The 27140-nt window shown below is 37.2% G+C and overlaps 1 protein-coding gene across 24 annotated transcripts in view; it reads left to right on the top strand.

The window, feature by feature from the left end:
- PCM1 (pericentriolar material 1) overlaps positions 1-27140 on the top strand; it is an 83891-nt gene that overhangs the window by 27779 nt on the left and 28972 nt on the right. For 19 of the 24 annotated variants that reach the window (XM_078445356.2, XM_078445357.2, XM_078445358.2 and 16 more), the window contains 16 exons: positions 125-341; positions 2130-2328; positions 3501-3674; positions 4194-4351; positions 4467-4702; positions 5824-5978; positions 6118-6247; positions 7214-7354; positions 8117-8307; positions 10584-10787; positions 12130-12349; positions 12455-12600; positions 13118-13308; positions 15347-15518; positions 18242-18600; positions 25647-25811. In XM_078445356.2, coding sequence (XP_078301482.2) covers positions 125-341; positions 2130-2328; positions 3501-3674; positions 4194-4351; positions 4467-4702; positions 5824-5978; positions 6118-6247; positions 7214-7354; positions 8117-8307; positions 10584-10787; positions 12130-12349; positions 12455-12600; positions 13118-13308; positions 15347-15518; positions 18242-18600; positions 25647-25811 — 3058 coding nt within the window. The remainder of the gene's footprint in view (positions 1-124; positions 342-2129; positions 2329-3500; positions 3675-4193; positions 4352-4466; positions 4703-5823; positions 5979-6117; positions 6248-7213; positions 7355-8116; positions 8308-10583; positions 10788-12129; positions 12350-12454; positions 12601-13117; positions 13309-15346; positions 15519-18241; positions 18601-25646; positions 25812-27140) is intronic. The other 5 variants (XM_078445366.2, XM_078445368.2, XM_078445376.2 and 2 more) reach the window with 2 other exon arrangements.

Genomic DNA, 27140 nt, shown 5'->3' on the forward strand with positions numbered 1-27140 from the left:
CCACCAGCACAATCTCGGCAAATATTTATCACTTTTTAGAAAGAATGTTTATGCTTTTTTAAAATGAGAATGACACCTTTAATTGCTTTGGTCTTCTTCTTCTTCTTTTTTATTTTTAAATAAGCCTCCAACTGTTCCAGACAACAGAAGACAGGCAGAAAGTCTTTCATTAACTAGGGAGGTTTCCCAGAGCAGGAATCCATCTGTTTCAGAACACTTACCTGATGAGAAAGTACAGCTTTTTAGCAAAATGAGAGTATTACAGGAAAAGAAACAAAAAATGGACAAACTGCTTGGAGAACTTCATACACTTCGAGATCAGCATCTGAACAATTCCTCATGTAAGTAAATCTGGTTCAGCAAGGATAGGTGGAAGACCCATGAGTGTATGTGCTGGCATCTGATAGTTATTTAGTAAATACCTGGTGAACGAATGTACTCATAGTTCCTCAAGAAAATGACAGTATTTGAGGGGAGATAGGACTTGCATGGGGAAAGTTTTTAAGTTGCAAGGCAATCTGTGATGATAACAAGATAGATGGTCGATGTGTTCTATAATTCAGTAAAGGGAAAGAATAAAGTTGGGCTTTGAAAAATTGGTAGGATTTTGATTTGGGGGAAACAAAAAGAGAAGGTAAACTATTAGATACTTGGACATATACTGGATTTTTTAGCATATTCACATTTTCCTTTGAAGGAACACTAATCCAAATTAGTACTTTGATTTAAAAACTACGAAACAGATTTAGAAAGTATACCAAAAAAATGAGACACGAAAAACTTATGTAGTACATAGGGTTTAGTGCAGAAAACGTATAACTTACATAGTTTATAACTTACAGGCTATATAACCTATAAAAACTTGGTAACTTTTTTGAAATATATAAACAGTCATCTTAAGTGGGTATAGTAGGAAGAGCATAGTTGAACTAGTTATACTATGGGAACCACTTTTCTGCTCCACAGATGTCTTACTCGGCCGCTCTCAAATAGTCCTCAGTTGCTGTCTTGACACCTTCTCAAGCCTGGTCCCTTTCTCTTACCTAAAAACAGTCAGTAATAGGAGCTCTAGCAAGAGAAACTGATTATTAGTAGGACCAACACCAGCTGGTCATCATTCAGCATTCCTGCTGCTCTTTACTAAAGACAGGGATAGAAGAAACATCTCTGGAGTCCCTGTTCCTTATTTTTTACCCATCTCCTATTTGTCTGCTGCCTCCCCCCCCCCCCCCCCCCCCCCCCCCCGCCACATGCATTTCTGCCTGAAACATCCTCCTTTCTTTTCCCTAACCTTTGCCGGTCTCTCCTTTTCCAGAGTATAATCTAATCCCAATGCTTATCCTTCCTATACAGATGAACACAACTAAGAAAAATTTAAACTTTGAAAGTTGTACTCAAGGCCTTGTAGTCAGTTTTATATACATTAAAAAAGTAGCACTCTGTCTACTGATGACTCTTAAAAAGTGATTTTTTTTTTCACACTGGGAAACTGTGAAAGCAGCAGCAAAAGATAGAACAGTTAAGGAATAGAGCGAAGAGACTGCTGGAAACCAGCTGTAGCAGTTGATAATGTGAGCAACAAATAATGATGGTCATCCCTGTGAGAAAGATAAATGACAATCGTTTTGAAGTGATGGAGATAGAAAAGTGCAAAGATTCTTAATCTTCATTCATTGCCCTTAAAGACATAAGGTATCTTTGGTCCAGGTGGACAGAAAAGTAATTAACATATAGTTCAAGGACTATAGAAGGTTAGCCATCATCTAATTAGAAAATTTTATTGCTGGTCTGTATTTCATGGTATGAAGGTACTACAGTCACTTTAACCTAGAATCCGGTTTATCAGGAGAGTATACTGGTTACTTTTTAAAGTGGAATATCCTAATTCTTGTCGATTTCCACCTTGTCTTTCCTTACTGTTTTCTTGCTGTTTTAAGTTTGTGGTGTTTGGTTAGGAACATGTTAATGAACAAGTGGCCTGGCTGCTCTGTCCTGAAGTTCCTAAAATTGAAATCTGCAGAATTTAAGATGTTAATGATATTTTACTTTTTATTTTCATATGTAAGCCAACTGTTACTTGATGCCGTATTTGTTTATTTATGGTAGCTGATCTTTTGTTTGTTTGTTAGTTGTGCCTTCCTCAGCTTCTCCACAGAGAAGTGTGGATCAGAGAAGCACAGCTGTGGCTCCCTCTGCCCCCACCGGCTTAGCACCAGTCAGTGGAGAAGCCAGTAGCCTCACGTCATCTGTTCCTTATCCTGTTGCTTCTCTAGCTGCTCAGAATGAGAGTGAAAATGAAGGACATCTGAATCCAACCGAAAAACTCCAGTAAAACATTTTTACAAACATTGTTTACATAGATTAGAATTGAATAATGGAGATAAATTATGGGTTTTTTTCTTGAATTGTTGAAAATTCTAGAAAAACTGAATTTATTTATTATGATAAATTAGAATTGTTAAGAGGTGGTAGAAACTGTGTGTGTGATACTGCATTCTTTGAGTTGTCCAAGAGAAATGTGACATTGTAATACAGATAATTTTTGTGAGCTAATGCATTCCCATTTTCCACCTAAAAGATTAGAAATAGCTGGTATTACATTAAAATGTTTTAATATTCAAATGATTCTAAATTCAGAGTTCAGCCTCTAGAATCAGAAAGCCTTGAAATTATACCTCACAAGGAAGGCTGTGTGACCATGGACAAATAACTTATACTCATTAAGCCCCTGTTTCTTCATCTGCAAAATAGGGATAATAATATACCTATTCATAAAGGTATTTTACACATTAAAAAACATTGGCCTAGTTTCTGGCACTTAATGGAAACTCTACAAATTTAATAATTTGGGTAAACCTATTATACACTGTATAGATCTCTATATGTTTCAAATCAGGAGCCTTCTATAAATGCTTCGTAATGCCTACATCACTGATTTGCCTGAGAAGTAGTATTTGAATTGAATACTTACTACTTCACTATTGATTCAGAAACCAAATCTGCTTCAAGTGAACACTTGAAAAAAATTTTTTTTTAATGTTTGTTTATTTTTGAGACAGAGACAAACAGCATGAGTCGGGGAGGGGCAAAGAGAGAGGGAGACACAGAATCTGAAGCAGGCTCTAGGCTCTGAGCTGTCAGCACAGAGCCTGACGTGGGGCTCGAACCCACCCAACTGTGAAATCATGACCTGAGCCGAAGTTGGATGCTTAACTGACTGAGCCACCCAGATGCCCCATTGAAAGTTTTTGTTTTAAAGCTTTTGTCCCTAACGTGACATTAGAAAATAGAGTGGTGAGATATTGAGTAAGAAAGGTATCCTTGAAATTAAGTTCATTACTTTATAGTCATGCCCCCTGGATGTTTGACTAGGGCTAAATTTTGTTTGTATTGGCTGCTTGTATACGAGAATACTGCATGCTTTGTTTTGCTGAAATGGGTGTTTTATTGTATATATATATGTGTATATATGTATATATATTTTATATTTTGTTTATCAGGAAGTTAAATGAAGTTCGAAAGAGATTGAATGAACTAAGAGAATTAGTTCATTATTATGAACAAACATCAGATATGATGACAGATGCTGTAAATGAAAACACAAAAGATGAAGAAACTGAAGAGTCAGAGTATGATTCTGAACATGAAAACTCTGAGCCTGTTACTAACCTTCGGTAACAATTTTGTTTTTCTAACATGTTCCTTCTACTTGGATATTTCTGATATGCAACAAAAAACCCTCAAAAGAGTGCTATTTGCTTTTTATTTAAGCTTTTCTCCTGTAAGTCTGCTTAAGTCTACTATTTTGGCCAGTATAATCTTACTTGCCCTGTAAAGATAAACAAATAGAGAAGCATGGAGTACAGTAGTTTAGTAAATTTGCTGTTTGTTAGATCAAATGCAGGTAAACCATAAGAAGTATCTTAACATTTTCCTACCTCTTTATTTTTAGGTATAATTTTGATTTTCTGGATGTTTTCTTTTTAAATTTCCTAATAGAAGTTTATGAAATGCAAGAGCCAGTTATTCACAGTATGAGTTTAAATGGAATAATAGCCAGTGATGATCTTAGTTTGGAATTATTTTATCAGCAGTTCTAAAACTTGGAAAATTTATTTATATATTTATTTATTTATTTATTTATTTATTTATTTATTTAAATAAATAACATCAGGCTGTTTTCTTTCTTTTAGAAATCCACAAGTAGCTGCCACTTGGAATGAAGTAAATAGTAATTCTAATGCACAGTGTGTTTCTAATAATAGAGAGGGGAGATCAGGCAATTCTAATTGTGAAATTAACAACAGATCTGCTACCAACATAAGGGCTCTAAACATGCCTCCTTCTTTAGGTATGATTGACTACTGATGATAACTTTGACATACTGTTTTTTCTAAGTATATTTTATTTCATTAGTACTGTTCTTAAGTTAAATTACTGATTTTAATTATACATGCTTCCAACAGATTGTCACTATAATAGAGAAGGAGAACAGGGGATTCATGTTGCACAAGGTGAAGATGATGAGGAAGAGGAGGAAGAAGCAGAAGATGAGGGAGTCAGTGGGGCTTCATTAACTAGTCATAGGAGCAGTCTGGTTGATGAGGCTCCAGAAGATGCTGAATTTGAACAGAAGATCAATAGACTTATGGCTGCAAAACAGAAACTTAGACAGTTACAAGATCTTGTTGCTATGGTACAGGTAAATACTGCTTGACTGAAAGAACTGTGTGTCAAAACAATAATTCTTGAAATAATTCTTGAGTCATTTACTTTCTTTTAGTGTTGGAGTTGATATCATTCAGTTGTTCAGGCACCCTCTCATGGCCTTCTATAACTTACGGCAGTTTTGTATTTTTTCTTGAACTTTAATTTTTCTATTTATTATGTGGAAAGGCCTCATACAGCCTCTCTATTCTTGTGTCTGAACTCAGTTTCTTTGCAGTTTCTTATCCATACTAGTAATGAATTAGGTTTTTAGATAAATAAGAAGACCAAATAATACCCATTTACAAACTTAAAATTGGCTAACCAGTGTTATAATTAAGAGTCACCACTAACTCTTTAAGGTTTTATTAAAACGATGTTTCCAAAGGTTAAAGTTTCAGTTGAGGTCTTCAGAGAAAGCATGAGTAAATATAAAATTATGTAGAATTAAATGTTTTTTAAGAAAATGTAGTAGTTCACTCCCCAGAAACCACCCCCCCCCCCCTCAGCACCTTAATAAGTACATTAATGTAAACAGTAGATGTGGACCTACTATTAGGAAGGTAAAAACTTTAGTTGTTTTTCCAGTAGTTAGGACAGATGTGAGATATTCTCATTAGTTTTTGTATTATGAGCTACTGGCACCGGTTTGCCAAACTGAAGACTAAAGTGAGAGAATAGGAAATTTTAAGCAAGTGACAGTAGACATTGATTATTTGAAATTGTTAATGTAAAAATTACATTTTAAGAAAAATTATTTAATATCAAGAGTTCCCAGATCTGATAGTGTGTTTTTGATCTTTTTCATATTCTTTACAAAGCTTTTCTTTGATAGCTCTGTATCTGGTCAAAATAAGAAAAGGCAACTTAATATTTGTCATTATTGAGTAATTGGCAATTCAGATTATAAATGTACCTTTTTGTTGTTGTCTTAGTACTTCTTTTCCTGCCATTGGTAGAGGATGAACTTCAGTGCTCTCAAAAAATCATGTACTTATTAATCTACTCCTTTTTATGTTACATAAATTTTACGGAATAGTGGTACTTAAGGTATGCATTGGACAATGTCTTTAGATATCAAGATTATTTTAATTTAATTATTTTCTTTTTTTTTAGGATGATGATGCAACAGATCAAGGGGTTATCTCTGCCAATACTTCAAATTTGGATGATTTCTACCCAGCAGAAGAAGGCAACAAACAGAATGCAAATAACACTAGAGGAAATACCAATAAAACACAGAAAGATGCTGGAATAAATGAAAAGGCAAGGTATGTTAAGCTCATGGCCTTCATTTAATAAAAATTGAGTGCTTTTTATATACACTCGAATGGGTACTGTATTAGATCATGCTTAATGTTATAAGATTTATTGGAGTCTGCAAATATGATAATGTTAATTTAATTATAGAGAGAAATTTTATGAGGCTAAACTACAGCAGCAACAGAGAGAGCTCAAACATTTGCAGGAAGAAAGAAGGAAGCTGATTGGGATTCAAGAGAAAATTCAAGCATTGCAAAAGGCATGTCCTGACCTACAGGTAATTAGGAACTTTTTTTTCCCATTTGTTTGAAAAAAAGATATTTAAAACCTAATGTCATTTAAAGTACTCTTTTTCTAGTACTGACGTGATAACGTTTGTATCAGTTTTATGATTAATGAAATGGATGAACTTATGAAAGAGGTTAGGGAACTACATTTACACTGTGAAAGATAGCATATAGGAGTTGACTTTGTTACTTTGATCTTTTCACTTGGACTAGGCAGCTTTAGATTCAGAACATAAGTATTAATAACTATTATATTAAAACATTCTGGTTTGAGCTTTGCCTTTAAGGGAGTAGCGTTTCCATCTTGTATTGGCCTAAAATTATATAAGAAGGCCCTTAAACCATCATGAATTATCTAAGGAAATCAGTTAAAATATTTTATCTGTAGTTTGCATATTAAATAGTACTGTATGTATGGATCTTTGAACTAGAACGGAGAATGAGCAAACTTTGACCATGTCACGTAATCAGGAGTGGGAATGAGGTTGATACAGGAAGGGAACACCAGTTCTTTTTGAGATTTTTCTTAAAATGTTTTGGTTACTTTTATTCTTCAGTCAGGTTTTGTTTTCAGTGAAAGGGAAACACATCAAATTATGTTTCTCCTAACCTCTTCTACCTTATCTAATCCTTTTTCCCTTCTCCATAGTCTAAATAATATCCAGAGGGATGCATATCAGAGTTGGGTTGAGTATTTGAAATTTTCCATGGTAACATTTTATCCTTCTTGTCTCTGTTGTTCCTGAGAGTTGGCTGCTAGTCTTTAGCTTTATCCTGTGTTTTCATCTTTGTTTTCTTATGTCAGGTTTTCTTTGGATCAAGATGTCAATTGAGGTCTGGTAATGACAAGTTAAATACAGAATTAGAGCCCCAGTGAAATGGTGAAATAACTGCTTTTATGAAATTAACACAGTTGCTTTAATTCCTCATAATAGTTTTTACTAATCCTTTTTTAGCTGTCAGCCACTAGTGCGGGTAATTGTCCCACAAAAAAATATATCCCAGCTGTTACTTCAACCCCAGCTGTTAATGGAAATGAAACCAGTACAAGCAAATCTGGTTTTGAGCCTGAAGATCCTTCAGTAGTAGATAATGAGGTATTGTATATTGTACTGTTGTTCCTGAGTCTTACATCACGTCTTAAAGAAGGAAAACTGAGTATCTGTGGAACATGTTTTTAAATGCAGCCTGTTTTGTCTTTTAGTGTTTTTTTTCCTTCCCAAAGTCATTAAGTTGGGATCTTTTCAAAATAGTCTTGTTCTTTATTAGCAAATATTTGGCCGAATTGTGTTTAAGGGGTAGTTACAATGAACACTAATCATTTCTGTTAGAAAGACCTATTCTTTTCCATTTTGTTTGTGTGTGATTTGTAGAAAACATCATAACTTCCTCTAAATAGTTGACGCAGTGTATTTGGCTACTACTTGTTTTTTTTTTTTTTTTTTTTTTTTTTTTTAATTTATTTATTTATTTTTGGGACAGAGAGAGACAGAGCATGAACGGGGGAGGGGCAGAGAGAGAGAGGGAGACACAGAATCGGAAACAGGCTCCAGGCTCCGAGCCATCAGCCCAGCGCCTGACGCGGGGCTCAGAGCCTGACGCGGGGCTCGAACTCACGGACCGTGAGATCGTGACCTGGCTGAAGTCGGACGCTTAACCGACTGCGCCACCCAGGCGCCCCTACTTGTTTTTATTAAGAATTGATTGCCTCGTTTTTTCTTATCACAAAAATATTATTTTAACTGTGGATATCTTAGTGTAAAAAGGATAGAGGGAGAACAGAACTCTTTGTCTTACATTCTTTAAGGCTAAAACATATCCAAGTATATTATACTAACTTGACTGACTTAAAATAACAGCTGTGGTCAGAGATGCGAAGACATGAGATGTTAAGGGAAGAGCTAAGACAGAGAAGAAAGCAGCTTGAAGCTCTGATGGCTGAACATCAGAGGAGGCAAGGTCTAGCCGAAACTACATCTCCAGTGGCTATTTCATTGAGAAGTGATGGATCTGAGAACCTGTGTACGCCTCAGCAGAGTAGAACGGAAAAGTAAGCGATGTTTCAGTCTTTTTCTTAACATTACCTACCTAAGGCATGTAGGATGGGCAGCTTCATTTCCCCTCTCAGCACACATCTGCTGTTTCCTGGAGGCTAGTGTTTGAGCATCACCTTAGTGGTTCAATTTAACTAAATCCAGCTGTTTCCTGTTCTAACTTCTCACAGCATCACCTCTTTTCTTTCTTTTTTTTTTTTTTTAATAACTAAGGCACTTGATCAAATGGTGATACAGATTTTCTTGAGTATATAAGCCGTATTTTCTTAGTTATGTTTTAAGCTTAAAAAAGCAAAATGTTACTTTATAGTACTTACCTATCAGGCCAGAAATGAGCATGTTTTTTTCTTAAAAATCTCCTGTCTGTAAATTTCCTAATGATTAGTTAGGAAAGGTTTTATTACATGAAACATTTAGATTTTAGGGTTTACATTTGAAATCTCCATATTTAGAATATTTCTTAAAAATTGGCCATCTGTAAGATTGGTTAGTTATCTATATAGGAGTATTCAGAGTCAACATTTTCTATTTATTTATTTTTAAATTTATTTATTTTTAAATTTATTTTATTATTATACATATATATATATTTTTTGAGAGTGAGCAGGGGCTGGGTAGAGAGAGAGGGAGAGAGAGAATTCCAAGAAGGCTCTGCACAGAGTGGAGCCCCACACGGAGCTCAAGCTCAGGAACCATGAGATCACGACTGGAGCGGAAACCAAGAGTCAGATGCTTAACCAACTGAGCCACCCAGGTGCCCCTCAGAGCTAGCATTTTGAAATTCAAGTTTGTTGGGACCTAACCTTTTGATATCCTCAGATGGCATTTCTGGAACATTGCATCAAACCTTATTCTCTTCCTCTTAGAAGAACTTTTCCTATTTTGAAGTCCCAAACTGTACTTTATTTATCAAATTATACCTACAGTGTTTTTTTTCTGTTCTGAGTGAGTAACACACATCTAAACTTCAGAAAAGTTAGATAGTTTTGATCAGCATCTAGGTTTGGGAACCACGGCTCTAGAATTGTGCTTTCCAGGGCGCTTGAGTGGCTCAGTTGGTTAAGCATCTGATTCTTGATCTCCACTCAGGTCATAATCTCATGATTCATGAGTTCGAGCTCCGTGTGGGGCTCTGTGCTGACAGTGCAGAGCCTGCTTGGAATTCTGTCTCACCCTCTCTCTCTGACCCTCCCCTGTGTGCGTTTCCCTCTCTCTCTCTCTCTCTCTCTGTCTCTAACTAAATAAGTAAACTTAAATTAAAAAGTACATATAGAGTTGTGCTTTCCAGTATGGCAGCTGCTGCATTGCCTATACCTATTAAAATTAAAAAAAAATTAGGGGCGCCTGGGTGGCTTAGTCGGTTAAGTGACCAACTTCGGCTCAGGTCACGATCTCGCGGTCTGTGAGTTCGAGCCCTGCGTTAGGCTCTGTGCTGACAGCTTGGAGCCTGGAGCTGCTTCGGATTCTCTGTCTCCCTCTCTCTCTAGCCCTCCCCTGTTTGTGCTGTCTCTGTCTTTCAAAAATGAATAAATGTTTAAAAAAAAATTTTTTTTTTAACGTTTTTATTTATTTTTGAGACAGAGAGAGACAGAGCATGAACAGGGGAGGGGCAGAGAGAGAGGGAGACACAGAATCGGAAGCAGGCTCCAGAGCCCAGGCTCCAGAGTCCAGGCTCCAGAGCTCCATCAGCCCAGAGCCCGACACGGGGCTCGAACTCACGGACCGCGAGATCGTGACCTGAGCTGAAGTCGGACGCTTAACCGACTGAGCCACCCAGGCGCCCCTAAAAAAAATTTTTTTTAATTAAAAAAAAAAATAGCTCATTTTCTCAGTCACACCAGCCACATTTTAAATGCTCATTAGCCATGTGTACCTAGTGTTTACTGTATTGGATCCATGTACATAGATCATTACTACTATTGCCGAAAGTTCTTTTAGACAGCTCTGATCTAGAAAACTGTCACTCAAGGACAAGTGAAAAATTGAAGGGCGTTTAGGAAGAATGTTCAGAGGGTTATGATTACTATTTTAATTTATTTGAAGGATTGTGTTGTGGAAGGCAGAGTAAACATATTCTGTATAACAGCAGTGGAAAGAGTACCATCCATTTTATTACTATGATTAAGTGAAATTGTATAGATCAGTACATCTATGCTTATATATAAGTATACATATGTATATGTACACACATGGTACAATGTGTGGCACATAGTAGATGGTAACGTATTTAGCTAATCTCTAGAATGATCTCTTTTTGTCTCTTAATCTCTAGAACAATGGCAACTTGGGGAGGTTCTACTCAGTGTGCACTAGATGAAGAAGGAGATGAAGATGGTTACCTTTCTGAAGGAATTGTTCGGACAGATGAAGAGGAGGAAGAAGAAGAGCAAGATGCCAGTTCCAATGATAACTTTTCAATGTATCCTCCTAACAGTGTGAATCAAAACTCTTATAATGTAAAAGAAACTAAGAATAGGTTAGTTTCACCGTTTTAACTTTTGGCTTAATTCCTGATGTTTCACATCTTTGTGACACTAAGTGCTTCTATGATTCTCTGAACCAGCGTGGTGTTCTTACAATTCATTTCATTTCTGACACTAACTACTTAGAATTAGGGCAGATGCCACAAGTCAAGGGCTCAGTCCCACAAGATTGCCCTCATTTCAGATGCCAGTTGTAATCCCAAGTCTCCACGTGCTCACACTTCTGTCTGACTTTGCTAAAAATCTGGGGGTTCCCACAAGCCCTATTTAGGTTTCATAATTTGCTGGAACAACTCATGAACTCAGAAAAGCACGTTTACTTGCCTGTTATAAACGGTGCAAGTCAGGAAAAGCCAAATGAAAGAGGGCAAGGAATGGGTGGGGCAGGGGGTCAGAGCTTCCATGTCCTCTGGGTGCGCCACCTTCCCAGCACTTCAATATGTTCACCAGCCCAGAAGCTCTTCTAAGCAGCTGTTAAGGGTTTTTTGTGGCAGTTTCGTCACATAGGCACAATCGATTAACTCATTGGCCATTGCTGATTAAACTCAATCTTTAGCCCCTCCTGTCTCTCGAAGTTGAAGATGGGGCTGAAAGTTCCAACCCTGTAAACACCTAGTTGATTTTTTAGTGACTTGCCCTTATCATGAAACTATCTAGTGCCTGCCAAGAGTCATTAGCTATGGTTGAATGAGTAGCAAAGACCTTCTACCTCTCAGGAGATGCCTAGGGTTTGGGAGCTCTATGCCGGGCACCTGGGATAAAGACCAAATACATTTTTTATTGTACCGTGAGAGTTTTGCCAAGGTAGATCCCAACTAGACTGGATCAAGATTCATAAGCTTTGATCTTTGCTCCTGTTTGGGGGAATTAAGCAAAACTAAAAATCATCGATGGTGACAAAGTCCTGTCAACAAAATATCCATTACATTGTTATTTCTAACAGTAAAATATGTTTCGTGAATAAAAGATGGTTAAGTAGTTCCACTTGATGGAATGTCATGTGGCTAAGTTTAAAGCATGAAGAGTGGAAACATGCTTGTAATAAAATGTTCATTTTGCAGAGTACAGGATTCTGTGGACACTTCTGTGTAAAACCTAAGTAAAAAAAGAGTGGAAAAAACTTACAAATGATAATTGCACAAGGCTAGAAATCTGGCATTCCCTTTCTCCCTCCCTCAACCTCCCCCTCATTTTCTATACTTTTTGAGTCCTTTGAACTTAAACTTGGATCTTAAGAAAATACTGCTCTGTGAACCACAGTATCAGGAGTTTTTTGCCAGATTTTAAAAACCAAGTAATTACATACGATGACCTAATGCTTTAAATCTGTGTTAGGTGGAAGAACAGTCGCCCTTTTTCAGCAGATGGAAATTATCGTCCTTTAGCCAAGACAAGACAGCAGAATATCAGCATGCAGCGCCAAGAAAACCTTCGTTGGGTGTCGGAACTCTCTTATGTGGAGGAGAAAGAACAATGGCAAGAACAAATCAATCAGCTAAAGAAACAACTGGATTTCAGTGTCAGTATTTGTCAGACTTTGATGCAAGACCAGCAGGTAAAGTTTTACTACGAAAGTAAATTTTTTATACCTTGCTTCTAAACCGTTGCCCATTTTTTCTCAAGTCATCAGTAACTGTTAGGACATTTTTTCTTTCCACAGACGTTATCTTGTCTGCTACAAACTCTTCTCACGGGTCCCTACAGTGTCATGCCCAGCAATGTTGCGTCTCCTCAAGTACATCTTATAATGCACCAGTTGAACCAGTGCTATACTCAGCTGACGTGGCAACAGAATAACGTGCAAAGGTAATCTGTGATTAGAAGCAGTAGATCTGTATGGAAAATGCTAAAACTGAGCAGGGGTTTTCTAGTTATCTTCTGGGAGAAAAGGGCAGGAGCAAAACTGGATACTCATACATTTTCAGTTCCTGAGGATTTTATAAACAGTGACTTGCCCAATGTTCCCTTTTAATACCATAGACTTTTGGTTTTAAAAATTTGTAGGATTCAACTTTATGCTTCTATTAGGTGAGTTATATGCTATGTAAATTATACATCTGTGAAGCTTCCAGCATCAAAAATCTGTCAATTTCTTAGAGTTCTGCTTACTGTCTGATCGAAGTGACAAGTGCACTTCTTGTTCCAAAGGCCAAGTTACTGAAGTAAGCCTGCAGGACAAGCAGATGTTTGCTGTCACTCTCAAAACAGGCCATTTCTGCTGCATGTTTTGAATCACTTTATACATGTATTTTCTTTAAACCTACTTTAAACAGAAGATAATATAACTGACTTAGAAGTTAACTGGCTTCTTAAATATTTACAGGTTGAAACAAATGCTAAATGAACTTATGCGCCAACAAACTCAGCACCCAGAAAAACCCGGAAGCCAGGAAAGAAGCAGTGGTGCATCTCACACCTCTTCTCCCAGTTTATTTTGTCCTTTCAGCTTTCCCTCACAGCCTGTAAATCTGTTTAACCTACCTGGGTTTACTAATTTTTCATCGTTTGCACCGGGTAAGTGACTGAAAACTTGAAAATAAATGCAAAGTGCTTGGGAATACTGTTTGTCTCTTGCATGGATTTTTATCTGTTCCTTCTGATGTTGCAAAGAAAGTTACAGACTCGTCTGTGTTGATTCTTTATGGTGAAAAACTTAAAATGGTTGCTAATGAAATTAAGTAAACTGCATATGAAGATTGCTTAGTCTTACACCTTTGAATTATTCAGCAACCATTTATCAAGGAGAAAGGGAATGATCCTCTCCCATGACTGCAACACACCAGGCACCGCGTAGAGCATGAGGGGAGTAAAGATGACTAAAGCAGCGTTCTTCTAGAGGAGCTGCATGTCTTGGTAGGGAGATTCACTCCTAGACAGACGCTTAGCTTAGGCTTAGATTTAATTTATTTAGTTTAGGCTTTTATTCAGGCCTTTTTTCTTCACCCGTTACGTTTCAGATGCCAAATAAGTGACTGGGATGCAGAAGGGTAGAACTAATGTTTAAAGAAATTTAGAGTCTAGTGAGGAAGCTCTCAGGGTGTCAGGTGCTCAGCACAATGCCGTGGGTGCTGTAGCAGTGATGCAAGTGAGGTGAGGGGTCTGCTTTTTGTTGGGGCAAAAAATTGTCAGCAGGTTTCTTTTTTTTTTTTTTCTTCCAGAAAGCATGTTATTTAAAGAATGAACACAATTTATTTCCAGGGAGATGAGAGAGGAAAGGGCTTTCTAATCAGTGTGACACTTAAGAGTTACGAAGCAATGAAACAGTAGATCATGTGGGGAATTTAGAAGTGATTAAGTTTGGCTAGTGTTTAGGGCCATCACGGGGGAAGAGTAATTGATGTGGCTGGAGAGCAGCAAAGGCCTTCTGTACTGTGGAAAGAAGCTTAGACTTTCCATGGCCAACCCGAAGGGCCATTGAAGGATTTTGAGCAGGGGGTTAGCATGAGATTTCTATTTTAGGAATATTATACTAGTGATAGTGTTGCAGAGTTTTGAGAGAGGAGCTAAGAATATTGCTGGTGAATAGAAAATTGAATGCTGCTGCAGTAATATTAGAGAAGGAATGATGGCTTGGTCCAAGGCATTGGCAGGAGGGGTACAGGACTAGGAGCAATTCAGAAGAATTTTAGAGGTAGAATACATTAGGTGATCAGTTAGATGTAGTGTGTCATGAAGGAAATGGAGTTGAAGGTGTTTGCCAGGGAATATAGGAGGAGAAAAGGGTTTGGAGAGCTGGACGGCTCTGTGAATATAAATAAATAAAAAGAACAGTGCATTTTCTTAGCAAGATTATAAAAGCAGTGGCATTAACAAATCTAACAAGCACTTTAGTTCTTGGGTATAAATATTGGCAACAAACGTGTTTTTGAGTGGATTTTTAAGTAACATAATATAAATAATTGCACATGTAATTCCTTTGCAGAAATATACTTCATACCAGTGTCAACTCTGGGCGAAGACCATTCATTCTTCACAAAGTAATTTTGTGAAGACTTTTCTCACCCCTTTCTCTCCCCGAGTTGTTAGTAGCCCCCTCAAATACATCTGATATGGCACTGTATGGTAAAGGGTTAGTTTTGGTCTGTTTTCCGAGTTAAATTAGAGTGGAAAGAATAAAAGCTTTGGAGTTGTGCAGACCTGAGATCTGAACTGCTCTTGCATTTACTAGCTGTTTAATCTCTGAGCCGATTTTCTCCCTGGTAAAATTAATACGATACCCGTGTCATGGCGTTGTTTTGAGCATTAAACAAAGTGACGGGTAAATGCCTACAGTAGAGTCCAGTATCTGGTCATTTGATAAAGGTCAGGTACTGTTACATCTAACTTTTAACTCTGAAGGGTGAGGATCATTATCCATTTTTGTATCACCAATGTGGAAAACCTAGTGGACTGAGCTATGTAAACAGTGATTGAACAAGTGAATGTTAATGTATTTAATAGTTTTTTGTTTTGGTGGATTTGAGTGGCACATTTAATTAAAACTGTCTTTTAATTTTATATTTAGGTCTTCAGGCACTTTGTTGTTGTCTTATCCATTGCTTTTATTTATTAGGTATGAATTTCAGCCCTTTATTTCCTTCTAATTTTGGAGACTTTTCTCAGAATATTTCGACACCCACTGAACAACAGCAACCATTAGCCCAGAATTCTTCAGGGAAAACAGAATATATGGCTTTTCCAAAACCTTTTGAAAGCAATTCTTCTATTGGAGCAGAAAAACAAAGGTACTTAATTGTGAACATAATCCATTATATTCTTAAATGTCACTTTTGTGATTACATCTAATTATATATAATTTGAAAACATAATTAGGCAGGCTGCTTCTGTTGTTCGGCTTGATAGCGTTGGGAATGTGAAACTGATAATCTGATCAGGTACCTCTCGGGCATACACCTACTGCTAACCCTGGTATCACAGTTTTGATCAGAGTATCTCGTGAAATTCATTTTGGAAGGAGAAGATGTGACCCATACAGTGTCTTTTGCCCAGGTTTGCTATCTGTCTTTAAGTTCACTTTAGGGCTAGAAACTAATATTAACTTCTAGACGATAGTTGTAAAGCGATGGCTCCTTGATTCATAGCTCCTGATTAAAATAAATTCTTAAGGCCTATCTAAATGTGATGTGGAGTGTACTATTAGATCAGTGAAATATGGTATCAGTCAGAGTCAGGATATCTTTTTGTGTTTCTCAGTGTTATACATATATTTTTTTCTCACTGTTAATATTTTTTAATAGAATAGTCTTCCCAAATAAAACTTTTGACTCAAATAGTATAAAAGACTACTTGGTTTGAGTCCGGTTAATCATTTAATATTTTTATAGCTTTTTTTCATGTGTGTGTTAATCTGGAAAACAGTTTTGATAGCCAGCTGGTAAAAATAGCCTTTTTATTGTTACTCTTATTTATTTCAGAAAAAACTTTTTAGAAGGATGAAAACTTAGAGGTCAGTTCATTGTAGTATTTCTTCTGTAAGAAGTATCTCTTTGATTTTGTTTTTCCTAGCCCTTTACAAATACAGAATTCACATTACTTTTTAGTTATGGATTGGGCATGTCTTGGGCTCTTAAATAAACATTTTGACACTTTAATTATTAAATCATAGATTTTCTTACGTGATGAAACAAAAACTCTTAGAATTCAACTGTTTATTAGACTCTGGGAATCCTATGGTTGACCTTCCTGACTTTTTCTTAGCTTTGCTAACCATTTTTCCCATTAAACGCCTTATTGCTCTTTAAAATACTCCCTCGTCAGAGCCTAACAGTGTTTAGGGCATAGTTGCCATTCAGAAATGATGGTTGAATGAATTTCCATCATAAGCAATAAACACTTATTCAAAGCTTTAGTGAATAGCTTTACTATTGGAAGGTCTTTACTTCATTACTATCCATATTTTGTACATAATTGATAGTAAAAAAAGGATGGATCTGGATATCTAGTATTACTTGAGATATTTGACCTACTTCAGATTAGACCTCCCCAAAATCTCAACTATTATTAGGTAGGTTCCCTGAATTAAATGGCTGGAGATAACAAGAGGTCACATGAAACATTGTAGTCCTGAGCTGGGGTCAGAAAACTTTTCCTACAGTAAAGGGCTTGATAATAAATACTGCAGACCATATAGTGCCTGTCATAACCATTTATTTCTTCCATTTTTGCACAAAAGCAGCCAAAAACAATATGAACAAGTGACCTTGCTCCAATAACACTTTGTGGGTGCTGAAATATGAATTTCATACAATCTGTGTCACAAACTGTTTCTCTTGATATTTTTTCAACCATGTAAGAATATAAGAATCAGTTTAGCTCCCAGGCCATACAAAAACAGGCAGCAGGCTGAATTTGGCCTGTAGAATATAGGTTTGCTAACTTTTGTCTTGAGTTGAATCCTATAGTTCAGTCTCCCAAATCACATTCTTCGGAACACTGTTTGCGTCAGGTTCTATGATAAAAAGTTTTGGACATCTTGCTGACTATGTTTTCCTCTAAGACATTTATAATATCAAGCACATTGGCATGTTAAAATTTCTGAGAAATCCTGTAGACATACATATTTTTTTTAAACTTAGATGATCAGTGAATACCTATTAATATATTAAAGGATGTCAGTGTTTAGCACACCGTTAGAACTAAACTATATGTGTGGAGGAGTAAATTACCAGTTGCATGGACAATTGTTTTCACCGAATTCCAGTTCTTTTTAAACTGCTTTAGGTGACAACAGATCTGTGTGTTCCCAAACCCTCTGTTACACACAGCTCTTTCTCAGCTGTTCCTGCATGTGTTTTGGTTTTTCCTTGTATGTCCCATCCTTTTTTTATTTTTATTTTTATTTTTATTTTTATTTTTATTTTTATTTTTATTTTTAATTTACTGATTTTGAGAGAGAGGGTACAAGTGAGCGAGGGGCAGAGAGAGAAAAGAGAATCCCATGAGGGGTGGGGAGAGAGAGAGAGAGAAAGAGAGAATCCCATGAGGGGCGAGGTGGGAGGAGGGGAGAGAGAGAGAAATAAAGGGGTGGGGCTCACTTGAAGGGACCTCCGGGACTTGTGCTCACCCAAAGCGGGACGGTCCATCTGATGTGGGACTTGAATCACAAACCTTGAGATCATGATCTCAGCTGAAGTCAGATGCTTAACCAATTCAGCCACCCAGGTGCCCTTTTTATTTTTCTTTCCCACTCTTTTGCTTCATGAATGCTAGATCTTTTGTTTGAAACTTTTGCCAATGAAAATGGTTTAATGAGAAGGATGTAATATTAAAGTTCAAAGTAATTTAGCACATTAGCATTCATAATACTTGCGTATTTAGTTTATTTCTGTAAAAATGTTTTTATAGCCTGTTGATGTTTTTATCTACCTAAATCTAGTAAACTATATCACAGTTTTCCAGTAAACATAGGAGTCTTTTGTACCTATAAAAACTTATTTTCATTGATAAGGAATCAAAAACAGCCCGAAGAGGAGGTGGAAAACAGTAGGACACCATGGTTATATGACCAGGAAGGTGAAGTAGAAAAACCATTTATCAAGACTGGATTTCCAGTGCCTGTAGAGAAAACTACAAATAGTAATCGCAAAAATCAGTTAGATACCAGCCGGAGAAGACGCCAGTTTGATGAAGAGTCTTTAGAAAGCTTTAGCAGTATGCCTGATCCAGTAGATCCAACAACAGTAACTAAAACATTCAAGGCAAGAAAAGCATCTGCACAGGCCAGCCTGGCGTCTAAAGATAAAACTCCCAAGTCAAAGAATAAGAAAAGGCATTCTACCCAGCTGAAAAGCAGAGTTAAAAATATTGGTAAGTATTAAAATTTGTTGAATATCGATCCGTGTAAATGTTGATAACTTTATTCTGGCATGTTGACATACTTAATTTCATTAGAGCTAAATGGATAAACTATTCTAGACCTACTTGAGTAAAGTAATTTTTAGTCACTTTTACAAATTTTTTAAATAAAATTTATCAAATAGTGTTGAATGTTGTAGCTATTTTAAGACATGGTATTCTTTTTTTGTGCTTCCTAAAGCTTCTTATATTTCCTGTGTATATGGTTACTATGAGCTTTGAAGATATTGTCCGTATCTTGAAGGTTATTAAAATTGCTGACGTGCCCTACTAAAAGTTGCCGAAATGCCCAAGTTTTAATGTTTCTCTTTTTTAATAATACATCTTATCCTACATCCAGCACTTTTTGGTTACATCCTTGATTGATTCATTTAAAGAACTTTGGGCCTGTAACTACATTGCAGTCTTTGAATATCATAGATGAAACCACTTTTAAAACAAGTTTGCTGTTAGTCCTTTAGGAAATTACCCTTAGTTAATAAGGTAAAACATTTACCTAGGTTTATTGAATCTTGGCCATTGAGTATCTAATTAAAGTTCTTTTTATAGTGTTAACTGTGTGCCTCTTTAAAAAAATAGATATTCTATGATTTTTTAAGAATTTTACTCAAGTCTAGCTCTAGAATATGGAATATTAAAGGATGCTCCTTCCAAGTTTTCAGGGGATGCTTTTTGGCTGTGGCTCTGAGATGTTCTTCTGGGTTCGGGAGATAGTATTTGGTGCTTAAGAACAATGTATTGAAGGCATATAATCAGAAAAGTTTGAAAAATCACTGTGCACAGCTAACTCTTGGAAACTCACAATACATGCAAAGATATGGAGGTCCTAGGAAACCCTGTAGTAAAAATCCACTTGTAGATATTCACAGCATTCTTCTTAGCCTCTTATGGTTAATGAAACACTTGAGAACTCTGATGAAAACTATGTATGTAAGAAAGAATAGGTGCTCCTTTATTTCATTTCAGTTCATCATCTGTCCCTCATGTCCTTGCCTCCTACCGCTGCTCCCATCTGAAGAGTCTGATTTGATGGCGAAGCAAGCAAATTTGAACAGGGATGATGTTTTTCTCAGCACACACGTTACCATCCTTGAAAAGTTATATAGGTTTGGGCGGAGCTGATTTTATGTAGCAAATTAATCACTGATTCAAATGAATGAAATCCAACTACTCTGCTTTCTCCAAGATGACTCTTGGTGCCACTGGAGGGTGTTTAAGTAGATAGATAATGAACTGTGGCCGTTTTTAGGGAGTGGTCCCTTGGGTGACCCAGTGAACGTCACCTTGCTCCCACAAAAATGCTTTTTGTCATGCAAACAAATGAAGAAACATGAACATTTATTTTTCTAGCGTTTTCTCATTCAGCCGTTAATATGAGTGTGCTAGGGCAGTGCTTCTTAAACTTTACTGTTTCTCCCTTGGGAATCTTGTTTAAAGGCAGATAGATTCTGTCTGGGTGGGGACCCAAAGATCTGTATTTCTAACAAGTTCCCATTTGTTGTCGATCTTGGTTTGTGGACTTCACTTTGAGTAGCAGGTTCTTAGGAGACTCTTCAGCCAACTAATGGCCATGTCTACCTAAGCCTAGAAATAGCTGGTATATTTCTATTTTTGAAACCCCTTTATTCTAAGGAATGATGGTTTTGTATATGCAATTCAGCTTTTTTGCTTCAAGACAAAGATTGACATTCTGATCTATGTGGTCTCTTCTAAGTATAAAAATACTTGCCAGAAACATACACGTTTGTTTGACAAGCATTCAAAACCATCTGTCAGTGAGAGCCCTACTTTAAGGCACACACACAAAAATAAAAGACTTGATAGCAGAATCTAATACATGTAGAGTCAAACTAATAGGGAGCAAAATCAAATTAGTCAGCTAAACCCTTGCTATTCAAAGTGTGAACCAGGGACAGGCAGCATCAACATCATCTTGGAGCTTATAAAAATGCGCTCTTGGGTCCAACCTTGTACCACCCGAATGAGTATACATTGTTTTTCAGTGTGCATGTTAGCAAGATTCCAGATGTTTTATTTTGTTTTTCTAATTTTTTTAATGTTTATTTATTTTTGAGAGAGAGAGAGAGAGCGAGTGAACAGGGAGGGGTATGGAGAGAGGGAGACACAGAATCCAAAGCAGACTCCAGGCTCTGAGCTGTCATCACAGAGCCCAGTGTGGGGCCTGAACCCATGAACCATGAGATCATGACCTGAGCCGAAGTCGGATGCTTAACCGACTGATTAAGGCACCCCAAGATTCCAGATGTTTTAATGTGAATATATGTCCATTAAAGTCTGAGAAGCACTGAGCTAGACCAGTGCTCTTTTATGGGATAGGAATGGCCATGATTTCTTAGAAAAAAGAATATTTACTTGTCTTAAATGTAGGTAGATGAAGAGAAATATTGGAAGGCATTCCCAACTAGTAACAATGAAAAAAAAAAAAGTTTAGAGTCAGGATGAGGCAGGCAAAGATGAGAGGAACTGGGGAAGGAAATAGGGTATGACAAATAAATCAGCGTGGTGGGACTTAAGCTGCTGTCTTGAGAGAGAGCACAGCTGGTTATACTGTCCCTGATTTACTAGACTGAACTGCTCGTGTGTTTTGCACTTGTGGACAGTTTTCAGCAGTAGCATGCTAAATCTTCAGTTAGCTTTGTTTGCAATGATGGCGATGTATTTTCATCTTTAGCAGGTCTTTATATGTAAAGGTACATATTACTGCATGTGAAGTAAGGTGGTACAAATTGAGTGACAGTGACAATCTTCTTTACACTTCCATTCTAATTCAGACTTTGAGTTGAGCATCATTTCTTGCTGTGCCGGATGTTTCTTGCCTGGCCGGATGCATCAGACCTGTAATTTGGCTACTCTCTAGCAGGTCCATTCCCTCTTTTGATATTGTTAGAAAGCAGTGGGATCCTATAGTCTAGGTCTTCCCCGTTCTTGGAAAATCAGATTGAACTGTTAATGTACTATAACTGTCCCTGAGTCTTTTCATTTTTCTTCTCTTCCCTCTCCTGTTGTTTACTGATGAAGACTGAGTTGAAATGCATGTCAAGCATTGGGAAGGGCAAGGCCTGACAGATGTGGCCAGCAAAGAAACAACCCTTTTTAGAGTCACAGAGTTCATTACTTACATAGGCATAGAAAGGAGAGCATCTGGGAGTCCTAGCTCCCTGTGTTCTTTGTTCTACATGCCACAAGGGGACACTGAAACAGAAGAAGCCAGATGACAGTTGCAACACGAGTGGTAGGACCCGTTACTGAGGAGCCAGTGCCGTGCTGCAGCTACACTCCACTTTATAGTCTGGCGGTGTGTCCCCAGAGCCTGAGAAAGAAAGGTCTCCTATTTCATCAGAACCCAGGAGGAGATAAAAAATACTTTCACGACAGCTTTACGAGGGGGTGGGGGGAGGCAAATAAAAAATGGCCACATAGTAGTTCCTCACAAGCCTCCCATGTTCTCATATTCTGTGCTCCAGGAGGATCATAAGGCCTTCTGTCAAGACTTAGACTCAGCTGCAGTTCAGTCCTTACCTGTGTCGCCTTTGTGGATATGTGCAAGGTCTCCAGGGTGCCATGGCTGAGCTGTGTCGCTAAAGTGGAGACACAGCTAAAAGTACGGGTTTTTTCTAGCTGTGTCGCCACTCATTCTGAGTAACACAGATTGTGGGCAAGGGAAGGAGTGATGAGGTGGGTTGGGAGATCCCTTATGCTAATGAACATGTGGTGGTGGTGGTGTTCTACTAGTTGGTCTAGCCAGTGGAACTCTGGAGTCTCAGTAGTCTTCCTTAATTCTCCATTTTACCTTTTCCTTTTGTCAGTCGTATACCCTTATTGCTGGACCTGTTTATGTGAAGGTCAAAAATAACCAAGAGGGTTCTTTTTCCAGTAAGTTTCATGCAGAATGAATGAGAGTGGCTAGACTTTAGTCTGAGAGACCAACGAAGAAACTAGGAACCCAAATATGAAATGATAAAGTCCTAATTTGAATGATGGCCTTAAAAATAAAAAGGGAAGGTTAATTCCAGAATGGATGTTACAGAGAATAGATCGACAGTATTTGGGGGACTTAACTTGTTATTAGCAGGGCAGCTACTGTGATCTGGAGCATGTAAGTAGCAAGGCTTTCGGCTCTCTTGTCTCATTCTGAGAATGCTGGGGGCAAAGATCAGAGCTCTGTAGTCCCGGGGAAGACTTGGTTGGAGGATGGCCATCTGTGCACCTCCTACTATTCTTACACCCTCCTTCCTTCGAAGAATAGCAGTCTTTTGCCACTTCAAGGTACTAATGGGAAAGAGTGTCCCTGAACAAGTAGGTGCCATTGTCCCTACCTTGCCTGTGGGAGAGCATTGCCTTTGCAGCTGTGGAGACTGAGTAGAAAAGCTTCCTCTTACTGTCTTGGTGGGAGACTGACAACTTGCTGGTGAGAATGTTGCTTCACTCACTGTAGGAGTGAGGCTTCCAACTGCTGTCTGCATGCCAGTGAAGCTACCCACAGTTGGGTCCAGCCTTCAGGGTAGATAGGAGTCCTGACATCCAGTGAACGTAACAGTGCATGCAAAAGGGACCAGCAGCTAGAGAGAAGCCACAGAAGCTGAACACTAGATAGAACAGGTAAAATCCAGTAAAAACAGTTATTGAAGGAAATACACACTTGAACAAAATCCTAAAAACACTTAAGTGTATTAAACTAATAACAAATTCTATAGAACTAGAAAAAATGGTTTTCACATATAATGTTTAGATTATTCAAAAAAGAGGGTAACTGCTATTAAGTCCCAAATTATTGGCCTAGAAAATTGAGGGGACAAACCATAAAAGACTCTTAAATAGAACAAACTCTGGGTTGCTGGAGGGGTGTTGGGTGGGGGGGATGGGCTAAATGGGCAAGGGTCATTAAGGACTGCACTTGTTGGGATGAGCATTGGGTGTTAATATGTAAGTGATGCATCACTGAATTCTACTCTTGAATTTAGTAGAAATGCAGCTAACTGTTGTCCAGCTGGGAGGCAAGGGGGACGGTATCCACATACCCCTATGTATATTCTGATAAAATTCCTTAATCCCAAGGAAAAAGTAAACATCTTCTAAGCTTCCAGACTGGAAGAACAAGTTCTGTACGATAAAAAAGAACCAAACTGACATCAGACAACACAAGAAGTAGAAGAAAGTGAAATAATGCCCATACACAGACAGAAGAGTACTGCAGCTCGGGAGTCCTGTATTCAAACTGGTCACGATGCAAAGAAGATATTGGTGTGTCCTATCTGCCGAAAACAACAGGAACAACATATGAATCAGATTAGACACCTTTAATATAGGGAAAGGTGAAAAGGAGAGGTAACAGTTCAGTAAACAACAGATCAATCTCAGTTACTAATGTAAATTGAAAAGTGAAATATTAGCAAATTTAATCTGCCATGAATCAAGACAAATATTAGACTGTTGTCAGTAGGGTTTATTACAGAAATGTAATCATGATTCATTATCAGGAAATCTGTCAACATAATTTTGATATCAACAAATTGAAGGACAGAAGTCATATAATCATAGTGGTAGATTAGATGAACTTCAAAGTCATTCCTAGTAAAATTTTTTAAGTAAAATGCACCTAAGAAGACAGATATTTAATATTTGATATAATGAAGGCTGTTAGCTAATGCCAATCACACCATTGTAAATGAAAATACTCCAAAGATAATCTGTATCAAAATTAGAAATTAAACAGGGGTTCCCTCTCCACCATCATAATTGTCTAGCATTGTTTGGAAAGCATTATCACAAAAAAATTAAATAATTAAATAAATAAATGGAAACATTTTATATTTTTCTGAGAGAGCCCAAGAGACACTGGAAAATAGCTACTAAAGTTAACAACATAAATTAGTAGAGTTGCTGGTTACAAAATAAGTGTGCAACTATTTTTAGCTGTTGTAGTAACAGAAGAATGGAAGTTGGGGGGAAATACTTTTCCCGTGGTAGTATCCAAATTGATAGGGGGGTAAATCCTTAGGGATAAGTTTAACAAGGAAAGTACTACATCTATAAAAATGTAAATATTTTTGAAGAACATGAAATAAGATGGAACAAACATAACTTTTAAGAAGAGAATGTGTAAAATTATTAAATATCAGTTCTCAAGTTAAGAAATGCTTTTAATGTGATTCCATTTTGAATCCTCGTGGACTGTTTTTGAAATTAGAAAAAAAAATGTCAGCACTTGTATGGAAGGACAAATGTCTAACAATAGCCAAGAAAAGAAGAGAAGCTAGGTAGGACTTGCCTTACCAGATATTTAAGCATTCTGTAAAACTTCGGTGGCTAAAAGAATGAAAATGGCATTGGAATACGTATGCCATTTAAATAATGCTCAGAAGTAAAACTTAATAAATAGGGACATTTAATATATTGACCAAGCTTGCGTTTTACTTCATTGGGAAGAGGGTAGATATAGCCAAGTATCCATGTGGAACAAAATAAAGTTGAAGTCCTATCTTGTGCCATATAGCAAGGAAAATTTAGTAGGGTATATAGATAACCTATGGTGGGTAAGACCTTTTAAATCAAGTCCTGTTACACACAAGTTATAATAAGAAGGCACACATATTTGACAAGTGCCCATTATTCTTCTCTCTGTTACTACGGACATTTTATGTGGACTAGATAGGATTCTTTCCTGTATTTCCTAACACTGGAAAATTGTTAACTTGGAGTCTAGTAGGGAATTTGGGTCATACAAGGCCTGCCATATAGTTTGAGTTGGGATGTACTCATTAAATATCAAAGGACAATGAAGTTTTAGAATATATTATTGTTACCCATGCTTCCAAAGGTTATTGCAAGACATTGTTTTACTATTTTGTATGTCTATTTATACCAGGCCTTCATATATTCTAAATTGGGTTACGTGTACTATTTCACTGTGGAAATCAATTTCCCTTTCAGTTTGAGTTAGTTGCAACTGATAACAGTTGTCACTTTTTTTACTCAAGGGTATGAAAGTGCCAGTATGTCTAGCACATGTGAACCTTGCAAAAGTAGGAACAGACATTCAGCCCAGACTGAAGAGCCTGTTCAAGCAAAAGTATTCAGCAGAAAGAATCATGAGCAACTGGAAAAAATAATAAAATATAGTAGGTCTACAGAAATATCTTCAGGTATGTTCTTTTTTGGTTTGCTTTAATCTAGGACTTCTTCATCTTAGAGTTGAAAAGTGGTCTGTTGGAATTTTCTATCATGTGGAAGGTTTTGTATAAGTAGAGTAGATATATTTTTGATATCAAGAGATGTAAACTGGAAATATTTTTATTGCGATACTAGCTTTCGACATTTTGATAAAATTCTAAACTAAAAGTATAGTTGACATTAATTTGGAACCGATTTGAAATTCTGAAAATCTTCTCTGAATAATAATTCGATATAAAATCATATCATTCCTTGCTTAAAATCTTTGGCTTTACCATACTTAATGGGAAAGTCCAAATGCTTTAATGTAACATCTGTCCAGCGGAGATTTGGCTCTTTCTTGCATCTCTAGACTCTTCTCTGCCCACCCTCTGCCTTGAACTTGTCTCTTCTTTCCAAGGCACTGACCTGAAGTTTGCCCATAGTTATCATGCCATTTCTCACCTCAGGAAGTGTCTTTTCTGCCTGAGTCCTTTTTGCTCTTTGTAAGCCTTTTTCTTTACTGGAGTCTTAAATAAAACGTTAATTCTGCATAATTTCCCTGAAATTGTATCCAGATCTAAGCTCAGATATGTTTCCCTTTCTCCTTTTTCGTTTCTGTTGTAGCCTGTGTAAATCTCTTCTGTTGCCTATATCACATTTGATAGTAATTACCTGTTTAAGTGTCTGTCACCTTTTTGAGTCCCTTGGCAGCAGGTAATACCTTTCATATTTGTACCTTCAACGTTTCCATGATACTGGACACATGGTAGGCGCTTAGTGTTGATTGAGTGAAGGGAGGAATGAATGAATGAATGAATGGAGTTGTATGTGTTTGTCACTGTTTTACATTAAGTACTGGTACTTTCCCAATTTATAAAGAACAAGTACATCTCAAAGAAAAATGAAGAGGGAGGCAGTAAATATAGACTCTTCTCAGGTGTCAGTAGGACCCTTGGTGAAAAACTGGAGTAGCAGCTACCATTTGTATTATGCTCTACTATTAACAAATTAAATTACTCATCTCATTTGAGCCTCATAATGCTGTGAATTGGTTTTATTTCCATTTGCAGTTGAGGAAACATGGTCAGAGAGACCTGTCTTTTTCCCAGTGTCATAAAGAGCTGGTAACATAAACTGGTACGGTTTTTCTGGAAAGCTTCAAAAGTCATGCCCTTAACTCCATAATTGTACTTATCTATGCTAAGGGGAAAAAAAAAAAAGTGAAAACAATACTGGTAGTTAGTGTTGTCTGAACAGTATGATTCCAACTATGTTTGTTAACAAAAATATCAATGAAAAAAGACTGGAAGAAAATCCAT

This window comes from Panthera onca, chromosome B1, assembly GCF_046562875.1.
Source record: "Panthera onca isolate mPanOnc1 chromosome B1, mPanOnc1 haplotype 2, whole genome shotgun sequence".
NCBI classification, from domain to species: domain Eukaryota; kingdom Metazoa; phylum Chordata; class Mammalia; order Carnivora; family Felidae; genus Panthera; species Panthera onca.